The sequence below is a fragment of the Coffea arabica genome, chromosome 10e (assembly GCF_036785885.1).
Source record: "Coffea arabica cultivar ET-39 chromosome 10e, Coffea Arabica ET-39 HiFi, whole genome shotgun sequence".
Classification (NCBI taxonomy): domain Eukaryota; kingdom Viridiplantae; phylum Streptophyta; class Magnoliopsida; order Gentianales; family Rubiaceae; genus Coffea; species Coffea arabica.
Genome location: NC_092328.1, coordinates 17,967,188 through 17,988,458, shown reverse-complemented (window position 1 = coordinate 17,988,458; position 21,271 = coordinate 17,967,188). Strand labels below are relative to the sequence as shown.

General features: G+C 41.5%; 1 protein-coding gene across 1 annotated transcript; it reads right to left on the bottom strand.

The window, feature by feature from the left end:
* Positions 1-15,975: 15,975 nt before the first annotated feature.
* On the bottom strand, positions 15,976-20,954 carry LOC140014967 (uncharacterized). The gene is made up of 4 exons (XM_072066708.1): positions 20,790-20,954; positions 19,773-19,858; positions 17,181-19,235; positions 15,976-16,989 (listed from the first exon to the last, which is right to left on the bottom strand). The coding sequence occupies exons 3-4, from the start codon at positions 19,218-19,220 to the stop codon at positions 16,099-16,101; spliced, it is 2,931 nt and encodes a 976-aa protein (XP_071922809.1). The 5' UTR covers positions 19,221-19,235; positions 19,773-19,858; positions 20,790-20,954; the 3' UTR covers positions 15,976-16,098.
* Positions 20,955-21,271: the final 317 nt, after the last annotated feature.

The following is a 21,271-nucleotide window of genomic DNA, read 5'->3' as shown; positions in this document are numbered from 1 at the left end:
TCGAAGAAAAGAATCAGGGGATTAATTTCTTTGATTCAAGAATTTTCAGAGATTGTAGCCTACTTATTATTTAATTTAATAAATTTGATATTTGTGCAAGTTTTCTTGTCTTTTATTTTAGGCAACAAAATTTGTGCTTACAAATTTCTGGCACGCCCAGTGGGACAATCTCTGCCTCTCATCTCTTTTCTTCCAACAACTTACCAGTTTCAAAATTCGATGGAGTTCAAGAAGGTGAACTTTTCTCTTGAAGGCTTAGTTGCTGATGTCTCAACCACTCAAGGGACGCAGTATACTGCACCTCTGACAAGGAGTAAGGCCAAGGAGTTAGCAGAGAAGGCTAAGGCGAACGTTGTGACTGAAGAAGCAAATCTCGAGATGCTTCCTAACAAGAAAGGAGCCCATGATGAATCCATTGGTAGCCCAAGTGATTCGGCTGCCTCTGTGGTGATGCCCGTCATGATGACCAATACCACAACTGTGGAAGACCAGATCTCGAATCTAGCCAAAATTGTCGAAGGGCTAGTAGTGCATGCACAAAGTCAGGATGCCAAGATAGTCAAATTAATGGATATGGTGGAAAATATAGGCGAAAATAGCCTTAGCATGTCCAAACAGAAATTCAAAGTGCAAGATGAAGGGGACTCGTCATCAAGGGAGAAGGAGAAAGAGGATGCGAAGTCACAAGCCGCGAAGGAGTTTTCGATCTCCCCTGATGGCACCATTCATGTTGACAATCCGAAGGAATTTATCGAAGGCACAATCAAGGACAAGATTGGTGGAGGTGCCAAGTCATATAGTGGTTACACCAAACCTTACACCGCTAGAGTGGAAAGTTTGAAAATGCCTGTGGGGTATCAACCTCCAAAATTTCAACAATTTGATGGCAAGGGCAACCCTAAGCAACATGTAGCACACTTCGTGGAAACTTGTAACAATGCGGGCACTGATGGTGACTTGCTGGTTAAGCAGTTTGTTCGCTCGCTGAAGGGTAATGCCTTTGATTGGTACACGGATCTGGAGTCTGGAACCATTGACAGTTGGGAGCAGCTAGAGCATGAATTCCTTAGTCGCTTCTATAGCACAAAGAGAACTGTCAGCATGACTGAACTCTCTAATACACGTCAATGGAAGAGTGAACCTGTCATTGATTTTATCGACCGTTGGAGGAATCTAAGCTTAAATTGCAAAGATCGAATTTCTGAATCTTCTGCGATCGAGATGTGCATTCAAGGTATGCACTGGGGACTCAGATACATCTTACAAGGTGTACAGCCAGAAACATTTGATGAATTGTCCACAAAAGCCCATAAGTTAGAGATTAATCTTGATGGACAAGAACCGCCAGTTCCTGACCCTTACAAGGCCAAAGAGAGACAAGAAGCGAGGAAAGGGGGCAAGCCACCATTTAAAAATGAAAAGAAGGAGGCTATGGCTACAAGCGTAACGCCCTTTAAGGTTGTTCCCAAAACTGCCAGGAGAGAAGACAGCAAAATCAATGCACATCAAGAACAAGGAAAGAGGAAACCAACTCTCAAGGAGATGCAGGATAAGGAGTACCCTTTCCTTGATTCTGATGTCCCTGGTATGTTTGACGATCTGTTAAGTATAAACTTGATCACGCTTCCTGAGATGAAGCGACCTGATGAGGCCAGGAACACTGACGATCGAAATTACTGTAAGTATCACCGATTGGTCGGGCATCCCATTCAAAAATGCTTTGTCTTCAAAGACAAAGTAATGGAGTTGGCAAGACAGGGAAAAATTCTCCTTGAAGAAGACAAGGCGAGTGTGAATCAAACGTCCATTGGTTCCCTGCAGTCCATGGAGGATAAAAGGGTCATGGTACCTGTATTGCCAATAATTCAATTTGGATCACTTGATCCTATAGAAATCAAACAAGAAGGTGCTCCTTCAACTCTTCAGGAACATGTATATGAAGATGAAAAGGCGCTACAGTCTGATGTAAATGATGAAGGATGGACTCTAGTCACGCGAAGAAGGAGGCGGAAGTCTTGTCCATCTAGTAGGGCGAGCAAGGTCTTAACAAGAAGTATGGTGATTTGGAAGGGGAAAGAGAAAGACGTAAAGAAAACTAATGATTGTCATAATTTTCAAGGAGGCCGAATCTTCAGGCAAAAGTCGCGAACTCCTATCACTTTAAAAGAATTTTTGCCAAAGGAATTCTTTGACGTTGATGTGGTCGCAAGTCACACAACGCGAGTAGATCATATCGAGGAGCAAAAAGATAATACTTGCGAATCTCTCTGTGAGATGGCCCGTGCGTCCACCGGCAATGAAGAAGGTCGTGTGCCTACCAGCAATGAAGAGGTGAACGTCACAAGTATCACTTTTACTAGTGAAGACTTGTTGCTTGGGTCAACACCGCATAACCGTCCTTTGTTTGTGACTGGTTATGCAAAGGAGCAAAAAGTGAATAGAATGTTGATAGATGGAGGTTCCGCAGTCAATATTCTCCCTTTAAAAATCCTGAAGGAGCTTGGTATCCCGGTTGATGAACTCTCCAATAGCCGACTGATGATTCAAGGCTTCAACCAAGGAGGGCAAAGAGCTCTTGGGTCACTAAATTTGGAGATAATCATTGATGACATGACGTCCAGAACACTATTGTATGTGATAGATGCTAAAACAACATACAATGTATTGTTGGGAAGGCCCTGGATTCATGAAAATGGAGTTGTACCTTCAACTCTTCATCAATGCTTCAAGTACTATCAAAACGGGGTGGCAAGAAGTGTGAAAGCTGATGATAATCCTTTCACTGAGGCGGAAGCATATATCGCCGATGCCAAATTTTACATCAAAAGGCACATTGCGAAGGATAAAACTGAACAACCTCTATTTGGGGATAAAATCCAGAACCCCGAATCTCCAAATGCAAAAGGGGAGAAAGTGATGACTTCAAAATCAAAAGAGGAAGTTCATGAAGAAACTGATGTTTCATTGCCAAACAATGAATCAGTTGTCTTTCGCTGCCCTCCCAAATCAAGAATGGAACAGGGACAGTCACCTGCAATTCAGCATGAAACTCTAAAAGATTTGACTCTTCCGATAGTTCATCTTGATATAAAAAAGGCGTCATCTTCTCAACTTAAAAGGGCTAATCTTTTAAGCAAAGAATCTGAAGTTGAACAAGACACCATACCAAAGTCAAGAACCGTTGAAGGTTTTGATCCTATCGCTTGTAAGCTTCTCGCTAAGGCTGGATACGATCTCAAAAAATCTGCGGTGTTAAATGTTCCATCTCGTCAATCTACTAGTGACATGATTCATGGGTTGAATTCTACCCAAAAGATGTTGAAGGAAAAGGGATACGCTGTTGAAAATCCCAAATTTGGCCTTGGCTACTCCTCTCCTACACCAATCCGTATCAAGATCAATAGAGTTAGTAGCCAATATATTGCTGTGGAGGATGAGTCTTCTCAAATAGTTGGTAAATTTCAAGTTTTTCATGAAAAGGAGAATAAAACTCCACGGGTATCTGTTTTTAAGAGATTAGGACCACAAAGAAGACAAAAGCCTCAAAACTCTCATAAGAGTAAAGGAAAAACGGCAAAGTCATTGCAAAATCTTGAAAACCTTCTAATGGTTCTCATAAATTTGGTAGTATCATTCCTTCGAGAATGAGAAGATGCACAGATCTTGTAATAAAGTGTGGGACTGAATTGAGGGTCAGGGAGCATACCGTGGTGTACACAAGACCAAAAGAGGATGATGAAGAGAGTGTTGCTTCATGCAATCATATAACCATAATTGACGGTGACTCGCCTGAAGAAGAAGAAGATGCTGAAGACGCTCCACCTGAACTGGAGGAAGGTATTAAGGCCACTGTGGATGATCTAAAGGAGATCAATCTTGGTACTTCAGAGGACCCGCGTCCAATATATGTAAGTGCTTCATTGAGCCCTGACGAAGAGAAGGCATATATTGAACTCTTGTGGGAGTATCAAGATATTTTTGCATGGACTTATAAAGAAATGCCGGGTTTAAACCCAAAAGTGGCCGTCCACCATTTGGCTGTTAAAAAGGGAGTTCGACCTGTGAAGCAAGCACAACGGCGATTTAGACCCGATTTGATTCCGTTGATCGAAATTGAAGTCAATAAACTCATTGAAGCCGGGTTTATTCGTGAAGTTAAATATCCCACATGGATTTCGAGTATCGTGCCTGTGCGAAAGAAGAATGGACAAATCCGCATCTGTGTCGATTTCAGGGATGTTAACAATGCTTGTCCCAAAAATGACTTCCCTTTACCAATCACTGAGCTCATGATTGATGCAACTACGGGGCATGAAGTTCTGTCGTTTATGGATGGCTCTTCTGGATATAATCAAATTCGATTGGCACCGGAGGATGAGGAGCTCACTGCATTTCGTACTCCTAAGGGTATTTATTGTTATAAAGTGATGCCCTTTGGTCTCAAAAATGCTGGTGCCACATATCAAAGAGCAATGCAAAGTATCTTTGACGACATGCTTCATAAGAATATCGAGTGTTATGTGGATGATTTAGTTGTGAAATCAAAGAAAAGAAATAATCACTTGGAGGATTTGAGACAAGTTTTCGATCGGTTGAGAAGGTATCAACTCAAAATGAACCCTCTCAAGTGTGCATTTGGAGTCACGTCGGGGAAATTTCTTGGTTTTGTGGTTCGCCATCGAGGCATTGAAATTGATCAGGCCAAAATTGATGCTATATTGAGGATGCCTGAACCTCGTGACATTCATGAATTGAAAAGTCTTCAAGGGCGATTAGCTTATCTGCGGAGATTTATCTCAAATTTAGCAGGAAGGTGTCAGCCATTTAGTCGCTTGATGAAGAAAGATGTGCCATTTCAATGGGATGAGGCATGTAGTAATGCATTCAATAGCATTAAGTCTTATCTTATGAAAGCACCTGTGTTGGCTGCACCTATTCATGGAAAGCCCTTACTCCTTTATATTGCCGCCCAAGAACGATCGATGGGGGCATTGCTCGCTCAAGAAAATAATGAAGGAAAGGAGGTTGCCCTTTATTATTTAAGCAGAATGATGACCCCCAACGAACTAAATTACTCGCCAATTGAAAAGTTGTGCTTAGCCCTTATTTTTGCAATACAGAAGTTAAAGCACTACTTTCAAGCGCATAGTGTGAGGCTCATTTCCAGGGCGAATCCCATAAAATATGTGATGAGTAGACCAGTGTTGTCCGACCGTCTAGCTAGATGGTATCTTCAACTACAACAGTTTGAAATTATTTATGTGCCTCAAAAAGCTGTGAAGGGACAAGTTCTGGCAGATTTTCTTGCTGATCACCCGATACCTCCTGAATGGGAACTAAGTGATGACTTACCGGATGAGGATGTACTTCTTATCGAGATTCGTCCACCATGGAAGATGTATTTTGATGGTGCGGCTCATCGTCATGGAGCTGGAGCAGGGATTGTATTCGTGACTCCTGATGGAGGGATATTGCTATACTCCTTTACTCTAAGTCATCATTGTTCAAACAATGTCGCTGAGTACCAAGCTCTCATACTCGGACTTGAAATAGCTGTTGATATGGAACAGTTGGACATTCAAATCTATGGTGACTCTCAATTAGTGGTTAACCAACTCTTGGGAAGTTATGAAGTCAAAAAGTCCGAGTTAATTCCGTATCACAAATATGCAACGCAACTAATGAGGCGGCTTGGAGGTGCAAGTATTAAGCATGTTCCTAGAAGGGAAAATAAGCAAGCTGATGCATTAGCTGCGCTAGCCTCTTCACTTACCATGCCCGATCATGAGATACAAGTCCGTGTGTGCCGAAAGTGGGTAGTTCCATCACTGATTGATGATGAAAATATTGAAGGAGGCGACGCTCATGTGGTCTCAACCTATGAAATTGACAAAGAAGATTGGAGACAACCCCTCGTTGATTATCTCAAGTATCAAAAATTACCTGAGGAGCAACGTAGAAGAACTGACATCCGTCGTCGAGCCCCTCGTTTTATCTTGTACAAGGACACGCTGTACCGAAAATCATTTGAAGGTGTACTGTTGCGCTGTCTAAGCGAAGACGAGGCATATCGGGCGATGCACAAGGCTACACTATTGATTTTAACAACGACTAAAGTTTGGTGAAGCCTAATTTGCAGCAGCAACAAGTGCAAGAAAATTAAAATTCCAGCAACAGCAAACGTGAGAAAATTGACTTTCTTGGCATGAAAGTTTCCAGATGAAATTGTGAATTACCTGGTGTGAAGCTTACGGGTGTAATTCTTTAAGAAAGCTGGAGAATTTCTCTGTGGTTGGGATATGTTCTAGCAAATTTTGCCACTTTGTATAGAACTTATATAAGTTAGGTCCAAGGAAACCAACTTTCGTACTCCAAGGTTGTAAGAACTGGTTTTGGTATCATATGGTTTAAGAAGCTTTTGAAATTTAGAAAAGTCCATATTCCTGAATTTGGCACTTTCTGGTTTCAATTCTTTGCTAGATACTGAAAAGAAAATTGAGGAGTTTTGGAAAGTGGAGTAATGCATGGCGGTTGTCCAGAAACTTGAGTCCCCCAATGATCGTGATTAATCACTCATTCAGTTCAATGTAGTTTTTTTTTTTTCGGGCAAGTCTTGGTTGTTTTAAAAATCATACCACCTGGAAATATGGGTCCAGTAGCCAAGTCGGATGCTGCGTATTGACTTCAAAGGATTTGTGTTGAAGTTGGAAAGCTGTTGGAAGTTGTGAACTTGTGTTGCCTAATTTGAGTTTTGGCAATTCCCAAATTGATGAACATTGTTTGGCAGACAAAGGTAATTGCCTGGGCATTGATTCTAGCAATTACTCCTTGCTCGTAAGACTCGACTTAGATGACTACTAGTTGCCGCATCATGAGAAATGGAAATGGTTGAAAGTGGTTATCTAATTGTCATGGAATCCACCGCAAGTCAAATGGAAAGTGGCCTCATGACTTCTTAAAAAAAAAAAAAAAATTTCTGAGCAAATGAAGCCACTGCATTATGATTCTATACATGAATCAATTGGAAGCTACAAGTTTCGGCAATTGTGCTTCTTTAAATCAAGTTTAAGAAATTAATTCCAATTTGGAAGCTACAAGTTTCGGCAATGGCACTTCTTTTCAAGTTTAAGAAATCAATGCCAATTTGCTTGTGAATAAGATTCGGCAACCATCAATTTTGTTTCCTGGTTTGAAACCTCATGCAAGGTGGTGAGAATTAACATGTTTGGTTGGCGGTTACCTAAGTTAAGAAGGTTCCAAATATTTGTGACCAGTTTCTCGTAGCATGTGGAAATATAAAATTCAATGGGTCTTGCTCCTTCAAATCGAGCTGGTGCCAGGTTGCCAAAAAAAAAAAAAAAAAAAGAAAAAAGAAAAAAAAAGAAACCGATGGCCGTCTGGAATTTGCAAAGGCTAGTTATAACAAGATCATGAACTTGGAAGCTGCCAAATTCGAGTAACTTCCAATTAGCCGAGATGCGAATTGGAAATTATCTTCGATTTAGCAAGTCTGCCGCATATAATTTTGAGTGCCGAAGTGTGAAGACATTTCCTAATCTTTGCACCACGTCTCGGCTCTCTAAAGTGGAAGTTTCATGATAAGTATTCCACCGAACAAAGTGATAGCCATGCTTTGATTATTAGATGTTGGGCTTGAGTGCCGAAGTGTGAAGACATTTCCTAATCTTTGCACCATGTCTCGGCTCTGTAGACAAAGAAAATTTATTTAATTTATTTTAGTCAAGATTTATTTAAACTAAATCGATCTTGATTAAATTAAATTAAATTATAGAAGTCCATCATGTTTTGGACTGGCAAATCGGGCCAATATTATATGGGTTATTAAATCAAATTAAATCCGTAATGTCCATTTAAGTTGGAGTGAATTAATTGATTTATTAATTCACAATGGACTATCTGGGTTGGCCCAATATTTAAGCCCAAGTTAAATGGATTTCTTGGGTAACAAGTGATCCAAAATGCAGGAAGATTCTGAGGGTTTTCTTGAAGTCCTGGCCTACATATTTTGGCTATAAATAGAGGTCTTTCCTCAAGGCAAAGATATAGAAAAATCCCTAACATTCGGAGAAACTCTGTCAAATTCCCTCAAGAGCTTTCTTCCTCAAATCCAAGTCCAAATCAAGTCAAACAAATTCTCCTGCTATCGGTGTTGAAGACTCGAAGTTCCAAGTGTTTGACGCCATCATCAAATCAACCGTTTTCTACGCCGAAATTGTAGGAAACACCTTTTCGATTGTAGAACAAGTCTTTTCGACCCTTCAATTGAAGCTATTCGAAGAAAAGAATCAGGGGATTAATTTCTTTGATTCAAGAATTTTCAGAGATTGTAGCCTACTTATTATTTAATTTAATAAATTTGATATTTGTGCAAGTTTTCTTGTCTTTTATTTTAGGCAACAAAATTTGTGCTTACAAATTTCTGGCACGCCCAGTGGGACCATCTCTACCTCTCATCTCTTTTCTTCCAACAACTTATCAGTTCCAAAATTCAATGGAGTTCAAGAAGGTGAACTTTTCTCTTGAAGGTTTAGTTGCTGATGTCTCAACCACTCAAGGGACGCAGTATACTGCACCTCTGACAAGGAGTAAGGCCAAGAAGTTAGCAGAGAAGGCTAAGGCGAACGTTGTGACTGAAGAAGCAAATCTCGAGATGCTTCCCAGCAAGAAAGGAGCCCATGATGAATCTATTGGTAGCCCAAGTGATTCGGCTGCCTCCGTGGTGATGCCCGTCATGATGACCAATACCACAACTGTGGAAGACCAGATCTCGAATCTAGCCAAAATTGTCGAAGGGCTAGTAGTGCATGCGCAAAGTCAAGATGCCAAGATAGTCAAGTTAATGGATATGGTGGAAAATATAGGCGAAAATAGCCTTAGTATGTCCAAACAGAAATTCAAAATGCAAGATGAAGAGGACTCGTCATCAAGGGAAAAGGAAAAAGAGGATGCGAAGTCACAAGCCGCGAAGGAATTTTCAATTTCCCCTGATGGCACCATTCATGTTGACAATCTAAAGGAATTTATCGAAGGCACAATCAAGGATAAGATTGGTGGAAGCTCCAAATCATATAGCGGTTACACTAAACCTTACACCGCTAGAGTGGAAGGTTTGAAGATGCCTGTAGGATATCAACCTCCAAAATTTCAACAATTTGATGGCAAGGGCAACCCTAAGCAACATATAGCACACTTCGTGGAAACTTGTAACAATGCGGGCACTGATGGTGACTTGCTCGTTAAGCAGTTTGTTCGCTCGCTGAAGGGTAATGCCTTCGATTGGTACACGGATCTGGAGTCTGGAGCCATTGACAGTTGGGAACAGTTAGAGCATGAATTCCTTAGTCGCTTCTATAGCACAAAGAGAACTGTCAGCATGACTGAACTCTCTAATACACGTCAATGGAAAAGTGAACCTGTCATTGATTTTATCAACCGTTGGAGGAATCTAAGCTTAAATTGCAAAGATCGAATTTCTGAATCTTCCGCGATCGAGATGTGCATTCAAGGCATGCACTGGGGACTCAGATACATCTTACAAGGTGTACAACCAGAAACATTTGATGAATTGTCCACAAAAGCCCATAAGTTGGAGATTAATCTTGATGGACAAGAACCGCCAGTTCCTGACCCTTACAAGGCTAAAGAGAGACAAGAAGCGAGGAAAGGGGGCAAGCCACCATTTAAAAATGAAAAGAAGGAGGCTATGGCTACAAGTGTAACGCCCTTTAAGGTTGTTCCCAAAACTGTCAGGAGAGAAGACAGCAAGATCAATGCACATCAAGAACAAGGAAAGAGAAAACCAACTCTCAAGGAGATGCAGGATAAGGAGTACCCTTTCCTTGATTCTGATGTCCCTGGTATGTTTGACGATCTGTTAAGTATAAACTTGATCACGCTTCCTGAGATGAAGCGACCTGATGAGGCCAGGAACACTGACGATCCAAATTACTGTAAGTATCACCGATTGGTCGGGCATCCCATTCAAAAATGCTTTGTCTTCAAAGATAAAGTAATGGAGTTGGCAAGACAGGGAAAAATTCTCCTTGAGGAAGACAAGGCGAGTGTGAATCAAACGTCCATTGGTTCCCTGCAGTCCATGGAGGATAAAAGGGTCATGGCGCCTGTATTGCCAATAATTCAATTTGGATCACTTGATCCTATAGAAATCAAACAAGAAGGTGCTCCTTCAACTCTTCAGGAACATGTATATGAAGATGAAAAGGCGCTACAGTCTGATGTGGATGATGAAGGATGGACTCTAGTCACGCGAAGAAGGAGGCGGAAGTCTTGTCCATCTAGTAGGGCGAGCAAGGTCTTAACAAGAAGTATGGTGATTTGGAAGGGGAAAGAGAAAGACGTAAAGAAAACTAATGATTGTCATAATCTTCGAGGAGGCCGAATCTTCAAGCAAAAGTCGCGAACTCCTATCACTTTAAAAGAATTTTTGCCAAAGGAATTCTTTGATGTTGATGTGGTCGCAAGTCACACAACGCGAGTAGATCATATCGAGGAACAAAAAGATAATACTTGCGAATCTCTCTGTGAGATGGCCCGTGCGTCCACCGGCAATGAAGAAGGTCGTGTGCCTACCAGCAATGAAGAGGTGAACGTCACAAGTATTACTTTTACTAGTGAAGACTTGTTGCTTGGGTCAACACCGCATAACCGTCCTTTGTTTGTGACTGGTTATGCAAAAGAGCAAAAAGTGAATAGAATGTTGATAGATGGAGGTTCCGCAGTCAATATTCTCCCTTTAAAAATCCTGAAGGAGCTTGGTATCCCGGTTGATGAACTCTCCAATAGCCGACTGATGATTCAAGGCTTCAACCAAGGAGGGCAAAGAGCTCTTGGGTCACTAAATTTGGAGATAATCATTGATGACATGACGTCCAGAACACTATTGTATGTGATAGATGCTAAAACAACATACAATGTATTGTTGGGAAGGCCCTGGATTCATGAAAATGGAGTTGTACCTTCAACTCTTCATCAATGCTTCAAGTACTATCAAAACGGGGTGGCAAGAAGTGTGAAAGCTGATGATAATCCTTTCACTGAGGCGGAAGCATATATCGCCGATGCCAAATTTTACATCAAAAGGCACATTGCGAAGGATAAATCTGAGCAACCTCTATCTGGGGATAAAATCCAGAACCCCGAATCTCCAAATGCAAAAGGGGAGAAAGTGATGATTTTGAAATCAAAGGAGGAAGTTCGTGAAGAAACTGATGTTTCATTGCCACACAATGAATCAGTTGTCTTTCGTTGCCCTCCCAAATCAAGAATGGAACAGGGACAGTCACCTGCAATTCAGCATGAAACTCTAAAAGATTTGACTCTTCCGATAGTTCATCTTGATATAAAAAAGGCGTCATCTTCTCAACTTAAAAGGGCTAATCTTTTAAGCAAAGAATCTGAAGTTGAACAAGACACCATACCAAAGTCAAGAACCGTTGAAGGTTTTGATCCTATCGCTTATAAGCTTCTCGCTAAGGCTGGATACGATCTCAAAGAATCTGCGGTGTTAAATGTTCCATCTCGTCAATCTACTAGTGACATGATTCATGGGTTGAATTCTACCCAAAAGATGTTGAAGGAAAAGGGATACGCTGTTGAAAATCCCAAATTTGGCCTTGGCTACTCCTCTCCTACACCAATCCGTATCAAGATCAATAGAGTTAGTAGCCAATATATTGCTGTGGAGGATGAGTCTTCTCAAATAGTTGGTAAATTTCAAGCTTTTCATGAAAAGGAGAATAAAACTCCACGGGTATCTGTTTTTAAGAGATTAGGACCACAAAGAAGACAAAAGCCTCAAAACTCTCATAAGAGTAAAGGAAAAATGGCAAAGTCATTGCAAAATCTTGAAAAACCTTCTAATGGTTCTCATAAATTTGGTAGTATCATTCCTTCGAGAATGAGAAGATGCACAGATCTTGTAATAAAGTGTGGGACTGAATTGAGGGTCAGGGAGCATACCGTGGTGTACACAAGACCAAAAGAGGATGATGAAGAGAGTGTTGCTTCATGCAATCATATAACCATAATTGACGGTGACTCGCCTGAAGAAGAAGAAGATGCTGAAGACGCTCCACCTGAATTGGAGGAAGGTGTTAAGGCCACTGTGGATGATCTAAAGGAGGTCAATCTTGGTACTTCAGAGAACCCACGTCCAATATATGTAAGTGCTTCATTGAGTCCTGACGAAGAGAAGGCATATATTGAACTCTTGTGGGAGTATCAAGATATTTTTGCATGGACTTATAAAGAAATGCCGGGTTTAAACCCAAAAGTGGCCGTCCACCATTTGGCTGTTAAAAAGGGAGTTCGACCTGTGAAGCAAGCACAACGGCGATTTAGACCCGATTTGATTCCGTTGATCGAAATTGAAGTCAATAAACTCATTGAAGCCGGGTTTATTCGTGAAGTTAAATATCCCACATGGATTTCGAGTATCGTGCCTGTGCGAAAGAAGAATGGACAAATCCGCATTTGTGTCGATTTCAGGGATGTTAACAATGCTTGTCCCAAAGATGACTTCCCTTTACCAATCACTGAACTCATGATTGATGCAACTACTGGGCATGAAGTTCTGTCGTTTATGGATGGCTCTTCTGGATATAATCAAATTCGATTGGCACCGGAGGATGAGGAGCTCACTGCATTTCGTACTCCTAAGGGTATTTATTGTTATAAAGTGATGCCCTTTGGTCTCAAAAATGCTGGTGCCACATATCAAAGAGCAATGCAAAGTATCTTTGACGACATGCTTCATAAGAATATCGAGTGTTATGTGGATGATTTAGTTGTGAAATCAAAGAAAAGAAATAATCACTTGGAGGATTTGAGACAAGTTTTCGATCGGTTGAGAAGGTATCAACTCAAAATGAACCCTCTCAAGTGTGCATTTGGAGTCACGTCGGGGAAATTTCTTGGTTTTGTGGTTCGCCATCGAGGCATTGAAATTGATCAGGCCAAAATTGATGCTATATTGAGGATGCCTGAACCTCGTGACATTCATGAATTGAAAAGTCTTCAAGGGCGATTAGCTTATCTGCGGAGATTTATCTCAAATTTAGCAGGAAGGTGTCAGCCATTTAGTCGCTTGATGAAGAAAGATGTGCCATTTCAATGGGATGAGGCATGTAGTAATGCATTCAATAGCATTAAGTCTTATCTTATGAAAGCACCTGTGTTGGCTGCACCTATTCATGGAAAGCCCTTACTCCTTTATATTGCCGCCCAAGAACGATCGATGGGGGCATTGCTCGCTCAAGAAAATAATGAAGGAAAGGAGGTTGCCCTTTATTATTTAAGCAGAATGATGACCCCCAACGAACTAAATTACTCGCCAATTGAAAAGTTGTGCTTAGCCCTTATTTTTGCAATACAGAAGTTAAAGCACTACTTTCAAGCGCATAGTGTGAGGCTCATTTCCAGGGCGAATCCCATAAAATATGTGATGAGCAGACCAGTGCTGTCCGACCGTCTAGCTAGATGGTATCTTCAACTACAACAGTTTGAAATTATTTATGTGCCTCAAAAAGCTGTGAAGGGACAAGTTCTGGCAGATTTTCTTGCTGATCACCCGATACCTGCTGAATGGGAACTAAGTGATGACTTACCGGATGAGGATGTACTCCTTATCGAGATTCGTCCACCATGGAAGATGTATTTTGATGGTGCGGCTCATCGTCATGGAGCTGGAGCAGGGATTGTATTCGTGACTCCTGATGGAGGGATATTGCTATACTCTTTTACTCTAAGTCATCATTGTTCAAACAATGTCGCTGAGTACCAAGCTCTCATACTCGGACTTGAAATAGCTGTTGATATGGAACAGTTGGACATTCAAATCTATGGTGACTCTCAATTAGTGGTTAACCAACTCTTGGGAAGTTATGAAGTCAAAAAGTCCGAGTTAATTCCGTATCACAAATATGCAACGCAACTAATGAGGCGGCTTGGAGGTGCAAGTATTAAGCATGTTCCTAGAAGGGAAAATAAGCAAGCTGATGCATTAGCTGCGCTAGCCTCTTCACTTACCATGCCGGATCATGAGATACAAGTCCGTGTGTGCCGAAAGTGGGTAGTTCCATCACTGATTGATGATGAAAATATTGAAGGAGGCGACGCTCATGTGGTCTCAACCTATGAAATTGACAAAGAAGATTGGAGACAACCCCTCGTTGATTATCTCAAGTATCAAAAATTACCTGAGGAGCAACGTAGAAGAATTGACATCCGTCGTCGAGCCCCTCGTTTTATCTTGTACAAGGACACGCTGTACCGAAGATCATTTGAAGGTGTACTGTTGCGCTGTCTAAACGAAGACGAGGCATATCGGGCGATGCACGAAGCACATTCTGGAATATGTGGAGCACATCAATCCGGTCCCAAGTTACATTTTCGGATTAAAAGGATGGGCTACTATTGGCCTACTATGGTCAAAGATTGCATAGAATATGCTCAAAGATGTCAAGCTTGCCAGTTTCATGCAAATTACATTCATCAACCACCTGAGCCGTTACACCCGACCGTTGCTTCTTGGCCTTTTGATGCTTGGGGCCTTGATGTTGTGGGGCCATTACCAAAGTCGTCCGGTCAACACTTATATATATTGGCTGCGACCGACTACTTTTCTAAGTGGGCTGAAGCCATACCGCTCAAGCAAGTTAGAAAGGAAGATGTGGTGAATTTTATTCGTGTGAATATTATTTACCGTTATGGAGTTCCCCGGTACATTATCACTGATAATGGAAAATCCTTCTCCAATGGCTTGATGGATAAGTTATGTGAGAAATTTAATCTCAAGCAACGCAAGTCCTCCATGTATAATGCCCCCGCCAATGGTCTCGCAGAGGCATTCAACAAAACTTTATGTAACTTGTTGAAGAAAGTGGTGGCAAAGTCAAAGAAGGATTGGCACGAAAGGATAGGCGAAACTCTTTGGGCCTATCGCACCACATACCGAACTCCGACGCAAGCCACACCATATGCCTTGGTCTATGGTGTAGAAGCTGTTCTGCCCCTTGAGCAACAAATTCCTTCTTTGAGAATTGCTATCCAAGAAGGGCTCACGGAGGAAGAAAATGTTCGCCTGCGCCTTGAAGAATTGGAAGCTTTGGATGAAAAGAGATTGGAGGCCCAACAAAATCTGGAGTGCTATCAAGCCCGTCTCTCTAGAGCTTTTAATAAGAAAGTTCGACGTCGCTCCTTTCAAGTCGGGGACATGGTACTTGCCGTTCGAAGGCCAATAGTTATGACTCATCGCACTAAAGACAAATTCGTCTCTAAATGGGATGGGCCGTACATTGTTCGAGAAGTCTACACGAATGGTGCGTACAAATTGGTGGACAAAGATGGCGTGAAAGTTGGTCCTATAAATGGAAAATTCGTGAAGCTATACATGCCATAAAAAAAAAAAAAAGTGAAGTACTCCACGACGCATGAGTCTAAACTGCCTGTTGCTCCAGACCCGCATGAGCTAAAACTGTGGATAACAACCACCAATAGTGTAGCACGTGGTTAAACTGCTGAAACACTCCACCAAATCTAAGGTGGTAAACAAATGGATACTCCTGACCCGCAAGAGTTTAAACTGTGAATGGTAGGAACTACGTGTGACTTGATTCCCTGTTGGGATACGTAGGCAGCTTAGAGGGCAACTTCTAAGTTCAGTTACAATTATATAAAACTAAATCCTTTGTCCGGATGATTCTTTTGAAAAAAAAAAAAAAAGAGGAGCGTTCATCTTTAAGACAATTCGAATTATTTTGTGACATATACTTGAAAGTGTATTATTCAGATTACCAAATTATTTGGATAATTATCTTTTCAAGTGTGATCAAAATTATGCAAAGATAGAATTGTTCATACTACGGTTGATAGTCTAAAATGGTGGCTATCGAAAAAGCAAGTAAAGACGAGGGCGTCTGCAAGAATGTGAAAAAGAGAGAGCAAGCTTCATTATGAAATGTTTGTGCTCATAGCTACACGCTTTGAGCAGGTAACAAAAGATGAAATTTGAAACAAAGTAAAAAAAAAAAAAAAAAAAAAAAAAATTTGCAACTATTCCTAGAATTCAAATGACGACAGCTCCTTTTGGTTGCTTTCAAGTAACGCTTGCATCTTGTCCAAAGTTTGACTCTCCTCAGCAAGTAGGGGCGGGGAATTCTCGATCTTTCGAACTTCATTTTGTAAGTCGACCATCACGCCTTGCACTCGGGTAAGATCATCTTGCTCTTCTCGTAGCAGTGAAAGCGTCTCCTTCCTGTGAGTATCCAAGAACTCAAGTCGCTTCCTCAACTCTACTTCCTCGCGATCAATCTCCTTAAGCTTCAACATGTGTGTTGAGATCTTCTCTGCCTGTTGTCTCTCCTTACTCTGAGCGTCTCTAAGATGTTGGGTAGCCGTAGAAAGCAACTCATCATATGATTCAGCTGGAATTTTATTTGAGAGAGAAGATTTCACTGCAACGTAACGAGCTGCATTTGCAAAGAAAGCCTTTAAAAGGCCTTGCAAATTTGAGATATCCGCGGCATTGAAGCTTTGCATTTCCTCTATGATTTCGTTGGCTTTCATTTCAAGTGCAGGCATGCGCTCTAAGGCTGTTTGAGATATCATCACCCTCAAGTTATTCCACAACATTTGGATATAGTCTCGACGGCATGTTGAGATCACATTTTGGGGGCAAAATTCAGATACTCGAGGTGCCCTTGGCCACGATGGTGGATCGAAAATTTTGAGTTTCTTTTGGGCCGATGGAGTCATATGTTCCACCTTCTGTGGCGTGATTTGCTGAATCACATTTCCATCCTCTACTGCCTTTTTGGAATTCTCACTAGCACCCATTTGTTGGGTAGAACTGATCACTTGTTTGGCCAAAAGTTCAAATGCAGTAGGTCCTTCAACTGATATTTGACTTGGTTCTCCATCATCAATGAAGATCAAGTCTTGATCATCCAACTGTAAGGAAAACGTTATGAGACAAATCATGAATATGAAATTGACAAGTAGATTTCAAATGCTAAATTAAAGAAGGCAAGGGGGGTCCTTACAATATTGACACGGCTTATACCAGGCACAGATATATCCGGAATGTCTTTAAAGAGTTCCTTAGGATCTAAACCAATATCATCCAAAGGGAAAGTCATTACCTTGGACTTCTTGCGCTTCCAATGCTGGTCCGTGCTAGTGGATTGCTCATCCTCCTCATCAAAAGGCTCGCTCCTCTTCTCCTCATGTGAATTGCAAGAATCATGATCAATGGCTTTCACAATTTTTGAGGGAAGACGAACTGAAGTACCCTTCGAAAATTGTTCATTAGGGGTAAGGTCCTCAAGGGTAGCAACCTTGTTGTTTGAACTCTTCAAAATTTCCTTCTCGTTTCTCACAGTCTTTTGCTTCATCTCAAGGCTGTTGTCAACCTTGGAGAGATTGTTCAGATTTGCAAGTTCCTTCCCTTTTGACCTCTTCTGCTCCCCACTTGATTGGATACTCTTAATCAAAGTATCACGCCCTTTGAGGAGGTAATCATCATGTACCGCAGACCACCATGTTTGAAAGCCTGAAGATGTGTGCTTGCTAGCATTCAAGGGATAGCTAGGAAAAAGTATCTTTGACTCTGTTTTACTACGAATGGCAGTGCGCCAGAGTATTCGACTCAAGTCATAATTTGTGGAACGCACATCTGCCCCGAGTTCCTGTGGAGGAACTTGATAAAATCCGAATTGTCGCGCGAATCTATATGGACTATATGGCTCAACAAGGAAATCCCCTTCAGCATGCAAAACTAAGTAATTTGAGCAGGCGCTTACAAAATAACTTAGTTCGAGATTTGCTAGTTTGCCATCGTCAATAAAGAGTTCATTGCGATTCTTCACAAGAGAAGTGATTCCCCAAGTTACTTTATCTCCCTGATGAATGAGGTCGCGAGCACTATTTTCATCAAAGTATCGTGCGCCACCCTCTCCAGAATAGTTGGTCATGGTAGGTCCAGGCATGGTATTTGGAGTCGAATAATGGGTAGAGAAATAACTCGCTAACCAAGCATATACGTAGTGCACCGGAAAGGCCGCACGTGCACATCCTGGGGTAGCTGAGTTTGAAATTTTATCAAGCCCACGGTATATGCTTAGCAGGACAGGAACAGCAAGGCAAGTCTTACGACCGGCAGCCATCATACTAGCCATTTTGAAAGTAGATGGTCTAATATAGTGGGGGTCCTCATCTGGTAAAACAAAGACACAGAGCCAGCTAGATATAAATGCTGCAAGATAACTCTCTTCCCGCAAGTGAAGTTTAACTCCGATGGTATTAAATACACCATTGTCTTGACTTGAAAATTTGCGCGGTTGTCCAATTTCGCCATCCGGATTTTGGGTTGCTTGAGCACGAGATGCCCTCTTTATCCTTCTCTGCTTTGGCTTTGAGTACCTGGTTTTGCCTTTAAACCAGAAATTAATCCACTGGTCAGCAGAAACTCCAGCTTTGTTGGATTCCCCACGTTGGAGATGATGTAAGGCTGCGAACAGATACTCACAACTTTGTGGAATATGCCTTAATTTCTTTTCATTAACCCCAGTTAGCTCCTCCGCGCATGGGATTACCTCTTCATAGATACCCCCGATGATTGGAAGTCCCCCCAACTTGTGCAAGTCCCAAAGTGAAAGAGACAGTTCTCCAACAGATGTATGCAAGGTATTAGTGTCCGGACACCACGCCTCGCAGAATGCTCTAAGTACATGGAGGTTCCTATCATATGTGAAAAGCGAAGCATATAAGGCATCAAACAAGCAATTTTCACGGAGTTCTTGTTTGTTCCTGCCGAGAATATCCTCCAACCACTCCCAATAATTCTCGATGTAACTGAATGCACCACTGAGTCTCAAGGAAGGACCCCAATGTGCACCTCCATCTATGATCCGCCTGCCAAGGGTCTGAAAAGGAGTTGTCCTTGGCTCCTTATCATGAATAAGGGATTTCAAGGAGTGAACCTTCGTGCCATCATCTTGAGGAAGGTCGAGTGACCAATTCTTTAACTCTGGGTACTGGTGAGAAGGCCACTTACCTGAGTAACTTCCTTGTATAGGGGGATGCACTAATAATTTCGTTCCTTTGTCACCGGAGTCACCATCGCTGTCAGTGATAAGGAGATACTTTTCGTTTGAAAAAGCGACTTCCTTGAACACCACCATTGCATCAAGATTAACCTGCAGCAAAAGGAAGGAAAAAGAAAGTTTGGTTAAAATGGCATGGTCGAAGATAGTAAAAGCTTCTTGAATTTTTGGGTGAGTTTTATTGAAGTGGGTAGTCGTGTCTTATTCTTCATGTACTCCTCAAGCCATGATATGGCTCTCGTGGGAGTTTGCGGTTGCGCCTTCTTCAAATTTCTTGGTTGCACCGTCTTCATGTACTCCTCAAGCCATAATATGGCTCTCGTGGGAGTTTGCGGTTGCACCTTCTTCAAATATTGGTCGCACCTCCTTGGTGTACTCCTCAAGCCATAATATGGCTCTCGTGGGAGTTTGCGGTTGCACCTTCTTCAAATTTCTTGGTCGCACCTCCTTGGTGTACTCCTCAAGCCATAATATGGCTCTCGTGGGAGTTTGCGGTTGCGCCTTCTTCAAATTAAATGTCCACCATACAGGATGTGTCGGGGATCCTTCTTTCATATCACAAAAAAAAAAAAAAAAAAAAAAAAAAATTGGCATTGACAAGAAATAAAAGCCATAAGGTATGTGAATTACCTTAGTTTTTTGAACTCCAAGAGCTATGGTCCTAAAATTGTGGACACAATTGGAACAACAATTTGCTCTAGCAGAAATGTCAACGTCTGCTGCAAATAAAAAAAAAAAAAAAAAAAAAATTCGTCAAGCAATGAAAATTTTGCCTGGCTTCGCAAAAAGTGACATGCAAAAGAAAGTTGTGATGCGTGGCACGTGTTGGTGAGCACTTCGTGCTAGCTACCAGTTGAATCAGCATGGAATTATATTAAAACAAGAGGGGACCGTGGACTTGGCCTAGCTCTACATATTGTGGCCTGAAACAAGGAAAGATGTCTTGCATGTAAGACAACGAAGAAAGCTTGAATGGTCTTGGAATAGGGACACTTATTAGCTAAATAATGGCATGAAGTAATCATCTGGCAAGCAGCCTCACCCTATGGTATTGGTGAAAACAATGTGAATGTGCCGCGAGGTGGGTTTTGTCATGTTCAACTTGATGGGTCCAGCAAGGTTTATCGCTTTTTAAAAAAAAAAAAAAAAAAAAAAAATCATGAATACAGGTGGTTATGCTATTGTGAAGTGATTCATTGGCCCCAATTTGGTGAATAACCAGAATAAAGGGTCATACCATGCAAATTTCGAGAATTCAAGGTTCGGGAAAGACTTGATTCTCAATGAAAGCAAGAGCTTTCATACGATCTTATGATGAGCCAGGTTTCATCCGGCAGTACAAAAAAAAAAAAAAAAAAAAAAGAAAAAAGAAACGGAATTGGTGCTTATAAATTTCGTATCTTCATATGATGCCAATTCACATGCAAAGTGACAATGAAGTCCGAAATTGACTTGAGACAGGGGGTCAAGCATGAATCAAAGCCAGGCAGTCCCTATGTGCACTAAGTCTCATTGGGTCAATTGAACAAGCAACACATGCAATTTTTCAGCAATAAAGGGTGCACGAAAATTAAAATTCCAGCAATGACAAACGTGAGAAAATCGAATTTCTTAGTAAGAAAGTTTCCAGATGAGATTGCGAGTTACCTGGGGTGAAGTTCACAAATTGTAATTCCCCAAGAAAGCTGGAAAATTTCGGTCTGAGTGAAAGCTGGAAAACTGCACAAGCTAGAAGGCTTCGCAAATTGTAATTCACCAAGAAGGCTGGAAAATTTTGGTGCGATTGGAATAGTATCAAGACGAAAGCTAGAAAACCTCACAAGCTTGAGAGCTTCGCAAGTTGTAATTCTTCACGAAAGCTGGAAAAATTTTCGGTATAGCTTCGGGCAGCTCTACCTCTGTATATAAAACTCATATACGCTAGAAAAGAGGAAGTCAGTTTCTCATTCAATTGAGGAAGCTGGTGAAATTTGGGAAGTGCCGTGTTGCCGAAAAACTCGTTTAGGCCATGAGTTGGTCTTAGCACTTTCTGGTTTCAGTATCTTGCTTGACGCTTGAGGGGTTTGGAAAGTGAAGCAATAGGGGTTTGATTGAACAATTGCTCGGAAGCTCGGTTGCCTAAAGGTCCG